General features: G+C 38.3%; 1 protein-coding gene across 1 annotated transcript; it reads right to left on the bottom strand.

The window, feature by feature from the left end:
* Nucleotides 1-3,750: 3,750 nt before the first annotated feature.
* On the bottom strand, nucleotides 3,751-15,402 carry NHLH1 (nescient helix-loop-helix 1). The gene is made up of 2 exons (XM_063439132.1): nucleotides 15,084-15,402; nucleotides 3,751-6,172 (listed from the first exon to the last, which is right to left on the bottom strand). The coding sequence occupies exon 2, from the start codon at nucleotides 5,908-5,910 to the stop codon at nucleotides 5,521-5,523; it is 390 nt and encodes a 129-aa protein (XP_063295202.1). The 5' UTR covers nucleotides 5,911-6,172; nucleotides 15,084-15,402; the 3' UTR covers nucleotides 3,751-5,520.
* Nucleotides 15,403-21,065: the final 5,663 nt, after the last annotated feature.

The following is a 21,065-nucleotide window of genomic DNA, read 5'->3' as shown; positions in this document are numbered from 1 at the left end:
GATACAGAAGGCGTATTACCCGTCCTTAGAATGGCTGGGCTTAACACTATAGTGAAAGATAGGCACAATATAGCCGCAAAGGCAAACAGTGGGGTCAGGCTGGTCAAGGTCAGGAATACAGAAGGACAACTAATAGAAAAGACAGAGCCAAGGTCTGGATACAGATATCAGAATAGTCAAGAATAGCCAAGGGTCAAAACCATAAATGTTGATTGATAACACTCTCAGGCAACAAGAGAAAAGGGGTTTATATAGGTACAGACTATTCTGTATTGTCCGAGGTATATTTCTGTTGAAGAACATAGAAATTGAGGTCCCGATGTCTATAAAAGTATCAGTGTGTTAGCGATCAGGATCCGAATCGACACATGAACGGTGCAGAGTATTGGCGCTAATATTAGAGCAGCATCCGGCGTCATGATTGACACAAGAAGGATGCACGGTCAGAGACCAGGTACACCGATGGGGCGCCACAGAGGCAGGTACCGTGGCACCGCTATGAAACTTGTAAGTGCTACGAAAAATATCTGTAATAAATTATAGTGTAGTTCAAACAAAATATAAGCATTGAGAAATTCCACATTCAGGCAACAAAATTAGTATCTGTTTAGAAAAAAAATGGATTTACTGTAAACTTGCCACAAACAAATTGTAAGATCAACAACAATAAGTTTAATTTCTGAACATTATTGAACATATCCTCAAACCACAAATATATCTTCATGTACACTTTGAGGTGATCCTGCTAACTTAGAACTTGTCCCTTTGTTCTTGTTAATGTTATACTAAGAAACTGTCCATAAAGCTGTGGTTTTATTTTTTTAAATCTAGGGACATTTTTAACTCTGCCTTGTGCTGTTTTATACCTGTTGTGGCAAACAGAGCACAATTATTAACTTACCTGCTCTGAATTTGCCTGGGGAGGATCCTGAATTGTGACTTATCCTCTTGCTTTGGTTTATTTTTTTCTGGCATTTCACTTCGGGTTCAGTGAGAGAATGTCATTACAACACTTGAGTTGTTCCGAGGTATTTAAAAAAAAATGAAAGTTCTTTTTTGTTGGACCTGATCTTCTGCTGCTGAATCCTGAGCTATATATCCTTGGTGGGGATAATACTACCTAAGCCAATTGGATTGAGCAAACCTCATTTTGCTCTGAAGCATGTGAGTAGGTTTTTATTACTTTTCCTGTGCTTTACACTCTAATTTTATGGTAGGCACTATTGTGGGGTTTTTTTATTTCTCTTTTATATATTCACTGAGGAAAATCCACATCACCTATATCCTAGAGTGGGGATCAAACCACTTCATGCAATACTTCTGGAGCTAATACTTAGGCTCCATAATATGTGAGTGTACGCCTATCTACATATCTACCCCTGGTTTTTTTTGTCTCTTATATTTTTATGAGGATGCCTTAAATAAGGTTCAACTGCTTTTGAAGTCTTCAGTAATAATAAATACGTGTTCGTGATTAAAACGTAGACTGATAATTAACTTTAAAAAAAAAATGACGACAGAAACAACTTCTTTTTTTTTTTCATTTTTAATCAAATCCTTTTGTCTTTTTTATGAAATCATAAATAGTTCATATCCACTCTAAACACAGAAAACATAGTGAAAATATGGACAGATTTTAGTTTTCAGGACTCATTGAAAGGTAGACATACATATTTCTACAGAACAAAGGAGTTTTTAGGCTGCCGAACGGAGGTAAGAGTTAAAAGCAGCTTCTCTTTCCTTAGCACTGAAGCCGGTAAACATAGCAATTTTATTTTTATTTTTTAATTAGTCACATTTTTTTTTTAAAGATCCATAAAAAGTGCACAACACAGCAAATAAATATCGGTTTATATAAATAAATAAAATAAATAAATAATTCCTGGCCCACATATCCCGTAAACCATTGAAGATGAAATTATGGCAGTGGGCATCAAGGGAAAGGCGATGGGCAACAATTAGAAAATCAGATACAAATTTATACTTAGCATCCATATTTAGCCACTTAAAAAACACAATTTTATTTTATTTAATTTTTTTTTTTTTTTAAAGAAACTGTGCATGACATTTTTTTTAATACATATTTTTCTTGTGAAAGAAAAATATGAATAAATAAAATATTATAATGAAGTGATCTCCGGACCTAGATTGTATATCTACAGCAGGATTAACCACATGATGACTTTAAGCAGCCTGGGCCCAGGAGTCCGGTAGGGGACCCAAGAACCATGAATTTGCTTGGTCCTAGTCACCATCCCTTGGTCCTAGTCACCATCAAACCGGTTTACTGCCTAGGGCCCAGTGAGATGTTAATCCTTTTCTGTAGCAATGGGAATATACTTTAATTTCACATATTTTAATTTCTTTGTAATGTATTATTTACTGGTTTATACACCAAAGTGAGGATTACTGGAAACTTAAAGTGACATTCATGTCCAAACTTCAAGCCAAACTTCAAGCTGAAAAACAGCTGACTTGAATATTTTTTTTAATTTGACTATTCCGGCCTAAATGGTAAAATTCACACTGTGAAATTTGTTGGGGCTTTATAAATAATAATAATAATAATTATAATTATAATAATTACCACTGATTCTCACTTTAGTAAAAAAAAAAACCTTGTAAGTGTTGCAAACTTGTTATAAACTTTGTATAATTGTTTACTTTAAATTATGGACGCTTTGAGTTGTAGAGAGTCTGCAACCAACGTTCGATGTCTAGGTAAAAAAAGTCATAATGGTAAAATTCTCTAACATCAGAAGATTTAGGGCATAGTTTTTAAAAACTATGGTAATTTTTCGCTAAACTATGTGCAAATATTAGGTCAATCTAGACAAATTGGAAGCATTTTCCAAGTAAATCGTTTAGCTATCTTGTCCTAAAATTTGAAGTTTCATTTAGCCCCTTTACTGACTCATATTGAGAATTCACAGCACCTTGAACAAGTTGTGTATCTCTCAACATACAGTACGATGTATATACAATTCTATTTTCCTTCATAATTGAGAAGATTGGTAACTAAATTAGTTTTAGCCCAGTGCCTTATAGTTTTACACCAAGTATTGTAATTAAAATAGTTACTTGTGTTTTGGTAACAGTTCAAATAACGACAGTCATCGTTAGGTTAGGCTATTTTTCTCTACCATCTATAGGAAATGAATGGCAGTGAATCGAGAAGATCATTTTAATGAATATCTTCTCGTTATGTGCACCGCTGATGCTTATTTTTTTTTAACGAACGTAACTATATATACAAGCAAACTATGCTAAATATACCAAGGTCTATAGATCTCAATCAAAGCATTGGACGTCACGTGTACAAGTAATGTACAATACTATTTCTATTTTCGTGTTCGGTAACTTAATTTTATCTGCTTAATGATCCGTGGGCTCCTCTGAAAAGTTTGACTAGTGAAATTTGTAGATGTTAATAAACAAAATATTTCCCCTTGCCTTACTATAGTATGCGGAGGGGGGGTAGGGGGGGGGGGGCGCGAAAGGGTGTAGACTGTATTATTATTGAGTTGTAATACTACAAAAATTACCTGTGTTTTTTTTATTATATCCCGTTGAAGAATCCCATTTGCTATTGGCATAATTAGAAAAAAAAGACAATTAAGAACTAGGATATTTTTTTCAGCAGACCAAAAAACTAATAAAATATATATTGTTTTTTTTTTTTTTTAGGAAAAGAAAAGTGCACATTCTTAATTTTTTTTTTTTTATATATATACAAGAGGGAAAGGACTTAAACCACTTACTGCAAGCATTTCATGTGTCAATCACCTTCAACTGTGTTTATCTACATTAAGATTATGGATTGGGTCCACGCTAATGGTATTGAAGAGGTTAGAGACCAAGTCTTTACTGGACATGTTTTAGAAAAGCTGAGTAATGGAGGCTTTCATATGGATCATACAGGAAGAATAAACCTACAATTCACTCTTGAAATCCTGCTAGTTTAAAAGGGTGCTATGGTACTGCATTCATTACAGAATAGCACATGTACAGTGCCAAGCACAATGACGCTTCATTACAATGTAGAGTGCAGAGGGATACTCTGCACTGTACCTTAAGGTGCTACCGTACAGACACACACACTCTATCCCCTGTGAATAGTTCCCTAACATGACTGCTAATGCTGGATTGCAATGAACTGTAATTCCCATCACTCTGAGTCAGACACGGGACTTAAAGTCTGCAGTATCTAGGGTGACGAGGTTTCCTGTTGTACATACGGATAATGCAATGGTCTAAATATGGACACCTGAGGATCTGTACACTAACTTCGATCACATTGAGCAATATGTTATCTGGCTGAGAGTACTAGGAGCTACCGTCCATAACATCTTGAATGTATGTGTACCCTGTAATGTACCTTAATATTTAACTAACAATAAACATGGACACTGGACTTAGGGCACGCCTAATGAGGGAACACAGTGATGTATCTCGTAACCGTGTGGTAGAGTGATGTACCCTAAAAATCATTCAAACGGTGCTATATTGGCACAGTGAGGGCATTGTTATTAAGATGGCATTTTAGGCATACTTAACATTCTTAGCAAGCCTTTTTAAAGACAGTATATTGTAAGGTGGGCATTGCAGGTATAGAATATGTTGTGTTGTTTCTTATATTTAGAACAGTACAGTACAGGGGTGGCTAACCGTCCCACTGTAGGTATGTGACCCGTGAATTTTGAGATATAGAGTTCACAGATATCTGCAGTGCCAGAGTTACCCATCTCAGGTATATCGAATAGCCAACCCAGACACAAAACCAGCCTCGTTATCAACAGTCTATACAATAACAACCTCAGCTGTTAAGTAGATACAGTCTGAAACTTTGTCTTTGTTAATCTAGATATAATTAGCTTGTCACATAATCCTCAATGTAGATTGTGCATCGGACCTGTCCAGAGGTTGATAGACGTGCCAGGGTCTTCATGGCATCCTGCGGGCAGGGGAAATACAGTTGGTGAAGGCACATTTTGCCAGTCTTTGCCGCTTACGGTTGTAGTAATTCCCATACTTTGTTATAACGTAGAAGTGCAATTTAGACATGACTAGGTCCTACTTCTAATTTAGGAGAAGACCATGTGCAGTGGGTTAATTCTCTAGTCAAACTCTAAATACTCCCGTAGGGTTCTCTTTGGGGTCTTGGGGTCTAAATTGTGATGGAATGTTGAAGCTTTTATGGAGTGAATTTGGGAATGTCACAATAGGTGAATTAAATTAGTAATATATCACTGCAACAAGTGCCAATTAATCCAATGAAAGCAAGTCTCTTCCGGTCATCATCAGACTTGGAAGAACATTGGAACAGCCAAGTTGGACAGTTTATGATGGACCAGGATCTTTACATTCTAGGTGGGAGACTACAAAAGTCACCGACAGAAAGATTTAGTCCCACTGTAATTGTTCACTGTCCAGAAGATCTAGTTCATAGCTGAAAGAAGCAGCACTTTAGTTTAAAAGGAACTGATTAGAATCAATCCCATTTACCGCCCCTCTCAGGCCTCACACATCTAGAACATGGTTGAGATATGAGATGTAGCAAATGGCCAATCGAAGGATCTCGATTTTGGACAGTTTCTTGTCTGGTGGCAAAGTTGGGAGTAGCTTGCGGAGTTCCGCAAAAGCCAAGTTGAATGCCTCCACTCGGATGCGCTCTCGAGTTGCATGTGCTGTACGGTATTTGGCTGTGGCTCTCCTCCGCCGACGCCTTTCCTCACGACTTAAGTGCTGAAGCTCTCGTTTCACCCCATCATTGCCGTCACAAATCCGTGTTTCTCCGCACAAGCTGATAACTCCTGAATCATTAAGACTTCCATTGCCACCGCAATCACTGAAGACAGATTCAGTCTCTGAATGTGCAGGGATTTCCGTCTGCTCCGAATTTAACATCATTCCTCTAATGTGATTTTCTAATAGATTCTCTTCTGGGCTATGCAGCTGTCCCAGATCTATAAATAAAGTGCTTTGAAAATATACGGAAATACAATGGGTACTCGGGTGTCATCAACAGACCCTGCGAGATCATACAAGATGAGTTTTGCAGGTGACCTTTAGGGTTCAGTTGGCAAGAGAGTGTGAAGCTTTTTTAATATGTGACGATAGGACGCTTAACTTGCTTATCCGTTTTATATGTTTTGTCCTTGTGGCATTACCCCTGAAAAAAAACCAAAAACAGAAAAAAATGATGAAAATATTCCTTAATAATGCATAGGCAACATGTGTTAATCAATATTAAGCCGGTAAATAATTTTGTTTTGTTTTTTATTAAAAGTGACTAGGAAGATGACTATACAACTTTAGCAATGGTGGGTACAGAGCATCATAAAGTAGTTCAAACAACCTTTTCCAGATTTCTGCTTAATAGAAGTTTGGAAACTACTAAGTCCATCGTAGAGTCTGATTGGCTATTGACATGTTATTTATAGTCGTTTTCATAATTGATGTTTATCGATAAATTGTGGCATTGAATAAAACATTGAAAATCGCCTAACTTTGCCTATCGCACCAGATGCCTCCTACTGCCTCAATATCCCAAACACACAAGCCACTATCCTCCAAACGCATACACACTACAAATCCAATCCCCTAAACATACACTACAGCCCCTATCCACATACTTTACATGTACACACACACATACTACACCGCATACAGCCCTATCCACACACACAATCCAACAACAGCCACCCTCCCACACATGCAATCCTACAAGCATGCCATCCCCCTCCACACAACACCACAATAAACATATCCAAATGCAAGTAACTCCACAGCAGCCTACCCTCAAAAATGTAACACAACAAGCGGCCACTCCACAAATGCAACCCGACAAGCAGCATTCCCACTAACATACAAGACCACAAGCAGCTACACACACACACACTTCCAGCCCTGTCCCACTTATTATCTGACCACCAAACTAGTCATATTTACCAGTCAATCACACTACATGTCTAATTGAATAACCCAGCTTTGTGTGTATATATATATATATATATATATATGGGTGGCATGGAGGAAACTGGCCTTGGGGCAGCAAGGAGGGTAAATCCATCCCTGGGTGTACATGTATAACTGGTGTAGGACTCAGGGACAAGAACTGCAAGTATTGTGAAAAGCAGGCGAAAAAATATGCATACAAATTATTAAAAGCTTAGGAACTGTTTAAAAAAAAATAAAAGCAAAAAATAAATACAAAAAATTACAAACTAAAAACAGAGAGTTTAAATGTGCCAGTGATTAATAAAATATTCCTTTTAGTGGTTAGCGCTCTGCCTTGCATATTACCTGTGTCCTTTCTGAATTAGTAGAGAAAATCTTATTTATAAAAATCAATAATGCAAAATAAAAATGTAAAATTGTAATGGGAAAAAAAAAAAAACACGACCACATGCATAAAAAAACACTAAAGAAAAGAATGAACAGAGAGTGGAAATTTGACGAAGAAATTAAACTTGTCTTCCTGACAATGATATCTTGTGCGGAACATATCTCGCTCCCTCAAACTAAGTGGAACTGACAGGTAGTACAAATGGGGGAAGTAAAATAAAGCACCCAGGGCTGTGACCAGGAGCCTTGGGGGGGAAACAGCACATTTCATAAATATAGATGTAAATGAAAAAGCATTTTTCTCTCGGGGGTCTCCTGAGAGAGGACAGGTGGTAAATGGATGGGAAGGAGAGACAGAGGGAGGGAGGATCAGAGGAGGAGGAGGGGGAGAGAGTGCATGGGGTCTGGAGGGGGGTGTATATTAAATTAGCCAGTATGTCACTGACTCTAGCACCCGAAACATATGGAGCCCAACCCAGAAGCTTTGTGTATCTTCTCTGAATAGGTTTGAGCTCTGTGGGTGTCTCCGTACGACTTTGGAAAATCCAAAAAAAAATGCTTTTTCCTGTTACAACTGCAGCACCAAATCACTTAACCCTTTAAGAGCGAAGTGTTTAAAGGGGAACAATCACTATTTAGATTTTTAATACATGAGGGTTTAATCGCTAACCTCCAGATTGCAACAAATTGAACACTGAATGGCAAAATTTAGGGTAGAATCGTTGAACTCGAAACATTCTCAAACTCAGCTACAGCCATAGTAGCTTAGCTATTTAAGAATAAACGTGTTTATCTATATTTAAGCTTACTTCAATTCAGGTTTTAGCAGAATTTAGGAGGTGTTTATGTGTCACCCTTACTTAACAAAAATGTGTTTGTTAGGTCTGAAAAATAAAATTAAATGTGAAAGTCCATACAGTCTCATATAGGAACTGAGCTCATCCATTTCGACTCAATGTCATTTATTGTTATAAGTTCTGTCCTTTGCACCTGTCAGTCAAGAGAAAGAGAGAGAAGGGAAGCCAGAAGCCATGCTCTATATCTCTTCCATTGCAATGTGTGCCGTAGCTATGCCTTGACTAAACTCGATTGTGATTCAATTACTAAATCTTTAATAAAGGGTTCAAAGAAAACAGAACATAACGTGGAAAAAAAGCTTATCGGTAGTTATCGGTGATTTTCAATGTTTTATTAAATGGTGTCATTTCTAGAGATTAGACAGCTCTACTTTAACATATATACGGTCTATAATTGCACTCAACCTTTTCCACGTAGATTGTAAGCTCTTGTCAAATCCTGGTAGCCAGGGGCAGTAAAACATCTAGTTTAATACATGGCTTTTTGGGTTCACTCACTTAACTTTGCATCAGGAAGATTTGACAAGGGATTTGCCAATTTTAGACCAAACTGGAATAGTAGCTGACCTGGTAACTCATGTCCAACATACCTAGCTTGACATTAAATATACCTTCGTAAAAAAGAAATAAAACTGATTTATAGAGTAAATTCAGTACAGTTGTTTCAAGTCATTTAAGTATCCGTTGATGTGCTATTCACAAACCCAAAGAGTATTCGGAACAAGTTTAACTTCGGAACTTTTTGTTATTTGAAAACGAATGCTGATATTGGGGTAATATCACAAATAATAGGGGTACATGGCTGTAAACTAATGTTGCTTATGATGCAATACTACCTGTGGCATAGTACTATCTGTGTCACTCTCAGAGAAGCATCCTGTCCTGTAACTCTGTGTTAGAATGTTATTCAACATTATAAATGAATTTAAAATGGTTAAGTGTGGCTAATGAGCTCCGTAGTTATGATATCACAGGTGGAGTTTTGATTCTAAACAAGGTCATTTACCCTCCAAGGTTAATGAAAGCAGTAAGATTAAGTTGGGTAATGATAAAATCTGCATTCTAGACTGTATTGGAGAATTAGCGAAAACTAAACACGCACTTCATTCATTGATTTTATCGCCATAATTGCCATCATTATAATTGTCACGCTATGTGCAGTGCCCTTCCACCTGTCCACTTATCCACGCATTACCAGGAATCCCTGTAACTAAGGGGTTTGCAAACTTGAAAAGTCCCCCCACCATTAGTTTAATTAAACTTTTGGCCTGCTCTGTGTCCTCAATTACCCCCAATAGTATAGAGGTGTTTAAAATCTACGTATGAAATTGGGTTAAACTCACAGAGTTAACATTTTTCACTGCTTTTTGTGCTTGATTGGAGTTTAAGTACCTTGAGGAAATGTTGAGTGATTTGGTTCTTATTTAACCTCGACTCTGTACAGAAGCTCTGGGGACAACGTTTCACTAAGAAATGTTAAATCCATGATATTAAATCGACATGTACCTTAGTTGGCAAGGAACATACATTCAGAAGTAGAGTGTACAAACACATTGGGGTTTATTCACTAAACGCTAAATGATAGAGAATCCAAATTTGAAGGGCAACACTTAGGGAAAAAAAACGATATGGAAAAATCTACCATTTGAAAGAAAGTCAATGTTTGACTATTTTCTTTTACATTTCACAGTTTTATATTTTATTTCACTACAATTCCAAGTTTAGTGAGTAAACCCCAGGGGGGCAGATCAGCTGAATTAAATTGGTCACTGGGGTAAGACAGCCATATTTCAAGAGCAATGTCAAGCTCAGTTTCCCAGATACCTCTATTCAAATGTATCTGTCTGGTTAAATCCCTAAAGCAATCATACCCATGACTTCGGGAAGAAGTCTGTTCACATATAACGTTTTTTTTCTAGACCAGAGATACCTAACCTAGGGGTTTCAAGTGCTTTATAACCATGATGCTTAGCCAGTCCTGGATTTCAGCATTAGAACGTAAGCTCTGCAGGCAAGATGCTGCATGAAGAATGAGCAGATTAGCTTATGAGCACATATTTTAAGGCTCAAAAAAGACGCAGGTTACAACTGTCACATCCAGCTAGGTAGCGGGACGCGGGGAGATTAAGAATGCCCCTGTGTTCCCTATTCTGTGCTAATCAGATCCAAATCAGGCATTGTCATTGCCATTTAACACAAGAGCTACTCATGGCAAGTGAATTATTCCAGAGAGAACACATATGTCATCTCTCTCTCTGTTTCCTTGCTAGTCCACAGCAACATGGGTGTGGGTGGAGGGGAAGACATGATAAATGGGAACACCTATTGTCATGAGGGAAACTGGATTAAAATGTCCCCTCTCTGTACTAAGGCCTGAGAATTCATCTGATTAGGTTTGCCAGGTGCCTCGGATTTCTGGATTTCATTGCTAACCAGTAATGTAATCTTATAGATTGGATTCCAGAGCTACTGAGAAGGGTGATGTGAAAAATACATTATATCATTTTGTCTACATAACACACAATACATCAACTCTCGTCAACAGATAATAGCATGCCTGACACAGACAAACACGCACACTCACACATATGAACACAACATAAAAGCACACAGGAGTGAATTTGCGTATATTTACACACATATGCACAATTGTGCTTATTACATGCCAAAGGCTTAACATGTTTTACAAAATGTTATGCACAAAAAAAATATATATATATTGAAAAAAATAATAGCCATTTAAACAACTTTGTCTAAGGTGTGCACACATAAATGTAGTAGCTGTCTAAGGTGTGTAAAACATAAATGTAGTAGCTATGTGCATTGTATTAGAAAACAGGTAAACAATAATATACAAGACAGCATGAAAGATGTTTTAACAAATACTAGGGCAAATCCTCAAAAACGTATCTTCAATGTACTTATCAGCAAGAAAAAAAGTTGTATATTTTTGAGAATCTGCATTGTTAATAAACATAAATGTTTTTTGTATCAGTTTTGTCACCAGAAAGCTTTTAGAATTATTCTTGATTTCTATAAATGTATGGGACTAAAGCAAGTTTAACTTTAACCTTCGGGGAAAGTTTAGCAGGCAGTGGTTTAATTAACATATGAGACAAACTCTATCTTGTTTCATAAATCATATCGAACACACCAGATCGTCTTAACTTTTCCTCTTTACTTTACGAATCATCCCTTGTGGCGTAGCTAAGGCTTGGACTATATAGTTGTTTTGCTATTATCAGCGTCTACGAATAAAATAAGATTTAAAAAAAGAACATATCTTATTATTTTCATTCGGGAATATATAGGACGGTATGGGAGTACAAGATCATTTTTATTCTGATTTAACACGAAAAAGCTGATACGAAAGAAGACTATGTAGACTGGATCTACCTAAATATTGAATAAGCCAGTTCTATTCCAAGGCTCGTTTGTGACAAATTGGCTATAAAGTCCCAAACTTCTCATTGTCTTTGATGCGATTCTTTGCCCATTAGTGCCGTTTGAAGATCCCCAACTAGAATCTTCAAAGATGTATGGATATGATCAATATAACTACCCTGGGCATTGTTGTTCTGCGTCTCTTTACCAGTATACAACTCGTGGGTATTGTGAAACAAATATTTAAGAGGCGACGAGCTTATGTTTGCTGATTTCTCGATTATAAGCAGTTATGTTGCTCACGAGGGTCGCATTATACAAGTTTATAGTTTAATGAAATGTGCAGAAGGCCAGAAAATGTTATATTCTAACCAAGCATACTGGAGGAACAGAACAACAGAGAGAAATCTCATATACCAAAGGCTAGATTATATTTTCCCGGGAATGTAAAAAAAAAAAAAAAAAAAAAAAAAAAAAAAAAAGGTGGAGGGGGCATCAACTAACTGAATTTTACCAATTAAAAAAAAAATACTTTGCCTACTTGTTGAAAATAGCATATGCGCTTAATATAGCATTAGAAGACAAACCAGCATTCTAAGAACATTTTTTGTACAGTTTTTTTTAAATAAAGTTACATTTATTTGTATCTGTAGTTTCCCAGCTAAATAGTGCAATATCTTAATAGTTTATGCATATTTGAGCAAAATGATAACAGCTGGAATTAGTTACAAAACAAACAAAATATAAATCATACACAAGCTGTGAAACAAATAAAAATGTAAAAGGTAATAATGTACACTATAATGTATAATGCATTATAAACATCATTTCTGTTTGTTTCTTTGTACTTTGTATGTGTTTTGTCATTGCTATTATTAATGATATTATATTTTCCATCAGAATATTATGTTATTTATTGTATGTAATATATGTTGTTTTTAATATTTGTGTGTGATTCTTTCAAACTAAATATCCTTTTATGTTTGCGATTTGTGATTGTTTTATGCGATTGTTCTTTTTTTTTGTGTGTCTGTGTTTTGATGTTATACTGCCTTTTTGCTGTAAGCAAACAGTTAAATCCATTTCAACAACAAACACTGACATTTGCTTCCGCACTGAAAAGCAACATATGGACTTATACATTAAATGTATTGAAACCAGTTTCTATATGTTCGGGCTGCTTAGACACTACTAAATTAATTACTTATAAAACATTTAAGTGCCAGTTTCATTGTTTCTTGTGTTAAAGTAGATAAAAGTTTGAATCTAATTTATTTTTTTACTACAAAAAAGAAGCAATTTATTTTTTGATTCTAGCTTTGTAAGCAATCTCTGTTTATTTTTCTAAATTTCTAAATGGGAGTTAATACATAAAAATTTTGAACTGTTGTTTTTTTTTCCCCTTAAGTAATCATATTTCTTTTCTTTTTTTTTTTTGTATTTGCTTTTAGTTAATTGACTCTGCTATACACAAATTTACTAAAAAAAAAAAAATGAAAATAAATACTTTCATAAAGACTTAATAATATGTTTTTTAAATTCTCTGACATTTCACAGACAGAGTTCCTCTAAAAGACACAGATACACAGTCGATTTAAAGGCTTTTAGACAATTGGCTGATTTCTAAAAGATAATGTTGATCACAGTAATCTGTACAGGGACTCCCAAGCACCCATTTAAATGTTTTGTAAGCTGTGGTCCATTCATGAATTGCCCCTGTCCTTTTATCCACTTCCTCCAATTTAGTAAACGATTAACTCGTTACTCTACAATGTGTTTCAGGTCAATCTGCTAATTATATAATGGATTTAAAGTGTTTTCAACTACCAGGAATGTCAGTGATCGCTCTTACAGAGGCTGAAACGTGCTGAAGAATTAAAGTTCGTTAGTGTGGGGTACCAGTCTCTAATCTTGCTAATTAGTTCCATTCAGGGATTGTTTTGTGACTTTTCCTCTTTTATTCGCTAGGTGTCTCCTGGTTATATCAAAGAAAATCAAACAAACTCTAAAATAAATTGGGGTGATGGGGGTCACTGTGCCGTGGCATCCTCTATCATCAATATATAGCTGCCTTCACTACAGATCCAATCTAACATGGCAGAGCGAGGCTGGGGGGGGGGGAAGGTTGGGGAAGAAGGGGAAGGGGGGGTCAGGTCATAGGAGTGTGATAATGTGTTCTGTTGTGGAACTAAATGCATCCGTGTCACAAATTTCTTTCCAGCTGAGGCCAGTAACAAATTCAAGATTCTAATAAAAAAAAACTAAATCGAAAAGAACATCAGGTCGAAGCATACAGGAAAATTCAGGGGATTAACTCTTCTGTGTTCAGAAAGGAAGGGAAGGTGTGCCCTCCTCATTAACGTGAACAGGTGGATTAATAACAGGAAGGAAAAAGTTACCTGGGCACTATTCCAAATCTCTATGTATGTTTAAATAAAATAGATTTTTAGCACCTATGCAATTGGCCATTAAAGTGTAAGCTCACCTGCCAACATAAAGCCGCTTTAAGCAGAAAAGAAAATCTGCTAGCTCACCACAGTATGTTTGCATTGCTGTAAGGGGAAACAACACCGCCGGTGCACAGAGGGTTAAACATTTAGAATGTTCCGTTTCCCAAACTTAAATGATCAACAAACTAGCAGTCCATCCAAATGTGGATGGAATCCGCGCCTAGCCGCGCTGTTACAACTACATCAACATGTTGATTTGCTAATAGCCGTCTGTTATTTAACTCTTTGCCTGCCAGAGGGGCTTATAAACTTGGACTGACATCACACTACAAAAAAAAAACCCAGAGACAATCTATTGTACAAGAAAAAAAGTGGCAATATGATGGATTTCAGGGATGCCATAATGGTATATTTTTTACATCAAAACAGAGAAATAGCGAAGCGATATCAGCAATATTAGCAAGCCCTAGCGTACTCGTCGGCCTGGCCAAGTCCACTGAATACATAGCTCGGAGCTGGGGATCCCTGTCTGATATTGACAGGGTGACAGACAGACACACACCCCCTCCCCCCTCCGACAAAACACAGGATCGATAAAGTTTTCAGACAAAGGGGTTAACCCTTTATGGGCCAACATGGTGGTCAACATATTGCAAAAGCTGTCTGGAACTCAAAATGTATATTATCCCCATGGGCACCCAATGATGAGCAAATTACAATTAGATCGATAGAAAGATAGATAGATAGATTGATAGATTGATATAGACTTTCTGATAAAACAAATCATATTAAACAATTCCGTCAATTTTGTCTCTAATATTTTGTTAATCAAATAGCCAATTTAATGCAATCCAACCCAAAACTGAGCTCTGTGATCTTGATATTGAAAGTATCAATTGCGCAGAATCACCATTGGTCTAACTCCTGTCTTAGATCCGTACTCAATTTTACTTGCGCTTAGTGAACCCCCGTGAATTTTAATTAAAAAACATTAAGCGCAAACAATAGAATTAGAATAAAATTGGCATAAGACAATATATATTACCTTTAAATAATGTTGTCCCATCTGACTTGGTGTTTCGCGTCCATGAATCCTTATGATCGAGACGCCATGACCAGTGATAGTGAACGAAGAAAAGTTGTTTTGTTTTGTCTTGTCTTTTTATGATTTTCGTTGACCCACTGCTGGATATTACGGGGGGGAAATGGTAATTTCAAAGTTTCATGCCCCCAAAATTGTATATAATATAGTGTTCCAGTTATATTTAAAAATAAATAAATAAACTAAACAAATGAATAAAATATATATTTTTAAAAATCAGTATATATATATATAGCAGACTCTCTAACGCAGAGATTCAGGCACCAGGCGTAATGCACCTACACCCATGTGTATAAACTCCCATATATTTATATATAGAGAGAGAAGCATAGACACCACATGAGGGGGATCAGATGTATGTGATTGGCCGTAGAGGAAGCTCTCATCATACATATTAAAGAGCTGGGAGGGGAGTCTATTGGCTGACAGAATGGGAAAGCCCAGGGGAAGGGAGAATGTGTGTGTGCGGAGGGGGGTTGGAGTGCTCCTGTGACTTGGCTGAGGGGCAGAGGGAGGGATGAATGCCGAAAGGACCAGGAGTGTGGATGAAGGGATGGGGACATCTGTTAAACATGCATATTTCATAAAGGAGGAAGACAGGAATGGATAGGAGGGAGTGAACTTAGCAATGATGGCCAGGGACGGTGAATCAGAGGGAAAGTGACAGAAGGGATGAGCTGGGAGATTATAAACCACCCCACGAGAGAAGGAGCTGGGAACGAGGACAAGAGCAGGAATCATTATCTGAGACTGATTTAAAGCTGACAATTCACAGTCAATATAAGCAGCGCCGTTTATCGGAGGGTTATAGGAGGAGAGCACAGAGTGGGCACTGAAATTACCCTTCTTTAAGTCACTTTAATGCAAATAACCTAATGATCCTTCAAGTATGAAATCACCAACAGATTCACTCTGTGTTAGAGGATGCAGCAAAGTGCCATCACCTGTAGGCCATGGTTTTTGCAGGCCGAGGGGGGACAATCTGAAACTGGAAGATGGGAAATGCAGGACTAAAATCAGGAAGTGCTATTTTTACAGGAAGAGCAGTAGTTGCAAGGAATAGCCTTCCAGCAGAGGTGGTAGGGACTAATACAGCAGACATTTAAGATAGAAAACCTAGGGATTCCACGTTTAGAAATTCAGTAGCGCAGGAGAAGGTGACATTTTATATTGAATGCAAGCTAGAAAAAGAGACCAGAATTTGACGTGGGAAGGAGAGAAATTAAGAAAAAAGACTGGCGAAAATTCATTATTTTACAGAAAGTTTTGTAGATGGATGGAATGACCTCACGGCAGAGGTGGTCAAGAATAGTACAGTGGAATAGTTGAAGAAGACTTGAGGTATACACACTGCGTTACAGTCCACTGGCCAGGAATTAAATCTGCGCTCTTAATGGGAGAATTAGCAGACAAGATACGCCTATTGACTTTTACCAGCCATTAATATCTAAGCCTATAATGATACAAAAATATTTCCGGCGTCCCCAGTTCCACTTTGCTTCTTTTTTATTTTTGTGTTGTGTTACAAATTATCAGAGGTTTAAATACACCCTGCAATAGCATTTTTACTGTATTCTATAGAAATACTATTACCCTTGGTAAAAACATAATAGGCAGCACTGCGCCTCTGCAATGACAGAACCATAATACGTTTCCCATGCCTCCAAATTTAAACTCCTTACTGCCCGTCACACCTTTTCACACGTCCATCACATACCTTCTACAATTTATACACAAGGAACTACCGTCTTTCCCTGAAAATAAGACCGGCCCTATTGCATTTTGCGGGGGAGGTCTTATTTCGGGGAAAAACGTGCGCTAGAAAGCAGGTTTATGTGCAAGGGCATTCCCCCACACATAGGCCAGTTTACTAGGGCATGGAATCCTGCTAATCTATGTTCGGGGAAACTACCCCGAACATAGCTTAGCTTACTCGCGAATGGAATCTTGTGCATCTATGTTCAGAGAAACTTCCCCGAACATAGATTAGCTTACTCGCGATTGGAATCTTGTGCATCTATGTTCAGAGAAACTTCCCCGAACATAGATTAGCTTAATGCGACTGGGAACTAGGGATTATTTTCAGGATAGGGCTTATATTACGAGCATTCCCTGAAAATACTTTCAGGGGATGTCTTATAATCGGGGTAACATGGTACTTACATACACAGAACCAAGTTCACGTGTAAAGAGAAATATGGGGATTTGGTTCTAACGCTGCCTATTTATCAAAATAATTTTAAAGCCTTCAACGTCACTTTGTCTCTCACAGTCCTTCTATCTCCTATAGTACGAATCTTGTAAATTCCGATTTATTGTAAGTTATTAAAGTCATGTGGTTCGGGAACCCTAATTGGTGCGTCCTAAACATATTTTTAACATGAAATATAAGTTTGCTAGTGACAGTAGTTGCATTCCTGAATATTCTGCTCTGTGAGTGTATTCCCTGGTTTACCTGCTTTCCAGGACTCTTGTTAAGGGGTGGCTGTGTTTGTCTGGGTGGATGCATAATCCAATTAGGCTGGTCAGGCCTTCAACCATGCGTAGAAATAAACACAGAAATAGGTTCTCTGTCCGGAACATGAATAACTTAACTGAGAACTCTTCATTCTGTGGCTGCTGAAATGACCTCACTTTGTCAAAAAATACACAAAATGATGACAGTGCACACACAATACAATTTAACATATTTTAATGCTTTTGTTACTCGCCATTCTAGTCTCTCGGGTTCAAGGTTCTTCTGCCATTCCACCGCAATGCGTCACTTGTGGTGTGTAGACATCAATTTCGACACTGGCCTCTCTCTTGACAACTGGCCTTTTTTATACTCCTGACGCCTTGCATCATTTGGCAAATAAACGTGCCAATGCGTTATAAGCTTGTGTGTGCTTACCCGTACTTTATGACAGCACAGCATAATAACACCAGGTCCATGCATTATTTAAAGCCTCCTATCCTAGCTAGCATTGCCCTGTCATGTCCGATAGCACGTTCTGATGTTACTCAAGTGATTTTTGGACTCCTTGACCTTGGCTTGTGTTTGACTTTTTTAACCAGTATAAGGCTTTGCCGTTTCGTCTCCACGGAGGTACTGCATTAAAATCCACCCTTCCACAGTTCCCTAAAATGCTTCTGTTCTGGTTTGAGTCTTGATTTCAGCTATTCTCTATGAGAATATTATTACTGCTCCTATATTGATCTTCATAAAATTGCTTGTAAGCTAATATTCCTGCCTTTCAATGGTACTCTGTCAGTTAATTAGTGGAGTCCATAATTCAAAACTGTTCACCTAAAGTGGTCTTCTGCTTTTAAAATACTCTGACCCATCTGTCACATTAGCCCCAGTGTCAAAATACAGAAAGTGAACATTTGCATTGTTATACTGAAAGTGGATCGGACCACACATTGGGACTGTTGAAAGCCAGGAGATGTGGAGCACACCACCAGCTGAAAAGTCCTGGAGTGGAACAGACTCCTAAGGAAAGCTAAAAGTCCAGAGAAACAAGAATTATGTCTGCAACCCATCTGTGGTCATGGTAGGTGGCTTATACTGGTGGTTGGGTCTACTTGATGGGTCAGGCCCAATCAACAACATTGCAGTCAGATCTTGCCCTTGGACTATGGCCGGTGGTGTAAGCGTGCAGTCCAGGGTGCATGCACAGATGTGGGAACAAAAAATGTGTTGTAGCTTTTAAGATCGTATATTTCAGAAAGGTCATGAAATAAATCATAGATTAAGAGTTGGTATCCCATTATACTAATAGATGACCTAGTAATAATATATAATTTGGTCTGTAGAGAACTGCTTGGTATATTCCCTAAATGGGACTTGGATTATTATGAAAGACTGCACCTAGATTTTCTTTGGTTCCGTCATGGTTTGCACCGTGCCAAGCAGACTGCCAGACGTGGACATCACTTCTCAGGGCCTGGCTGGGATTTAACTTGGGTCTTCTTCATCCCAGTCAGTGAACTTACCTCATCGCCACTTCACATGTTCATTCTTGTTCATTTCTCATGCTATGGTATCTGCATTACTAAGCCTGGACTACTATCACACCTCCATGTGGTTCCTGACTAAGTAACTTATTAGCTACCTTTATAAGCCCTGCCTTGCCAGAAATGTCTTCCTAGAGTCTCTTTGGTTCGTGTTAAACTGCAAGGGTGTGCCTTAACTCATCACTTCAGACTCCCACCTCCAGGTAAGTCCCTTACATAACGATCTGACCACCATGGAGTCCGCAGAGTTAAGCTTAAACCTCACAGCCATGACCGAGCAAGTGTCCCAGCTAACCCAAGCACTTTATGAACTGCAGCAAGATTTTGTGTCTCTTAAAGGGAAGGTACACGGTGTCCAGTAACCTGTATTGACTGAACTAGTAGCTGCCCTACCTGACACATTTTTTTTGGTATCTGCTCTAAGTATAGCACTTTCAAGATTGATTGCAAGGTTCTTTTTTTCTCTGAAGCCACACACTTATGCCACAGACTAAATGTCTGTTGTCTGGGCAACCAAAAACATGGGCACACCAGCTGCTGACTGCAAAAAGCCCAGTTTCCTGGGACTCTTTTATAAAATCTATAGAGTCTCAATGTGACGGGACATGTAAAACCTGTGTTCCCAGAACTTCTTCAGTACATCCACATAAGCTGCAACTCTGTCAGGAAATGTACTATACCACCATTACCAAGCTCCCTGAAATTCCTGAGATGTCCTATTCGCCTACCTTGGATGTCGAGGAACCCATGGAAATCGGGGTAACCAGAATCAGACAGTCACCAAAAAAAAAAAAGAGCCAGAAGGAGGAGCCATGGACTGTGCTTTTACTGTGGGGAAAGGGGGCACTTCATCTCTTATTGCCCTGTTGGCCCATCTAGGCCTCCTGCTCTCCAACTGTGTACTGCCTTTATTCGCCCTATAAGCTATGCATGCCAGCCTGTAAGTCATCAAAGATGCCATCATGCATTTCTGTGCTTGGCATCCCTGAAAATACCACACTCAACTACAGTTGTTGCTCCTGAGGTTCTTCAGTAACCAGCCACTGAAAAACCAGAGACACCGGTTCCTGCAGCCGTCCCAAGTTCTACGATGGCGAGTACCACAACCACTTCGTGTCCTGTCCATGAAGACCTTCCTTCTGACTGTACCTATGCCTCAAATGGTACTATAGTCAGTAAAATGGATTGAAAGATATTCAAGAAGGCATTGCAAGCCACAAATTCTACTCCTACTGATATATGGTATCTGAGTAAAAAGTCCATGAAAGTTCCTTCTGGAATTGAAGTACTCACTACCTGCACCTAGATCTTCGAAGACCTTAACCACTCTCCAGCGGTACCAGAAGCTGGTACTTTGGAGCCCCGTGCTGTAAAGGGACTCTAATCTCAAGGAATGTTATCCTACAGATAGTGAATCCGGCAGTGAGAAGTACTACATCTACAATGGACCTGTTCACGCCCAGAGAGCACTCTTAAAGGGGAGGAACTGTCATGGTTTGCACCGTGCCAGACTGCCAGGCGTGGACGTTACTTCCCTGGCTGGGATTGAACCTGGGTCTTCTTCATCCCAGTTAGTGATCTTACTTCATCGCCACTTCCCATGTTCATTGCTCATGCTATGGTATCTGCATTACTAAGCCTGGACTACTACCACACCTGCACGTGGTTCCTGACTAAGTAGCTTATTAGCTACCTTTATAAGCCCTGCCTTGCCACTTCCTCCTGGTCAGATTGTTTTGTTACCTGTCTTAAAAAATTGTTAGTTTATCTGACTCCTGCTTTGACCTTCAGAACTGTTTACCGTATTTTCCTGTTTTCCGCCTGCCCCGACCTTTGGTACCGCACCTGACTAATCAATTGGAATTCCCTTCTCTGTTCTGCTTACCCAGGAGTACTTTTCCTGCAAAGCCCCTGTGCATTGTGTCA

This window comes from Pelobates fuscus, chromosome 13 (assembly GCF_036172605.1).
Source record: "Pelobates fuscus isolate aPelFus1 chromosome 13, aPelFus1.pri, whole genome shotgun sequence".
Taxonomy (NCBI): Eukaryota; Metazoa; Chordata; class Amphibia; order Anura; family Pelobatidae; genus Pelobates; species Pelobates fuscus.
The sequence above is the reverse complement of the archived record's forward strand: the minus strand, read 5'-3'. Positions and strand labels throughout refer to the sequence as shown.

Coding starts and splice junctions, on each gene's coding strand:
- NHLH1 (XM_063439132.1), bottom strand. CDS start 5,910: ATGATGTTAAATTCGGAGCAGACGGAAATCCCTGCACATTCAGAGACT.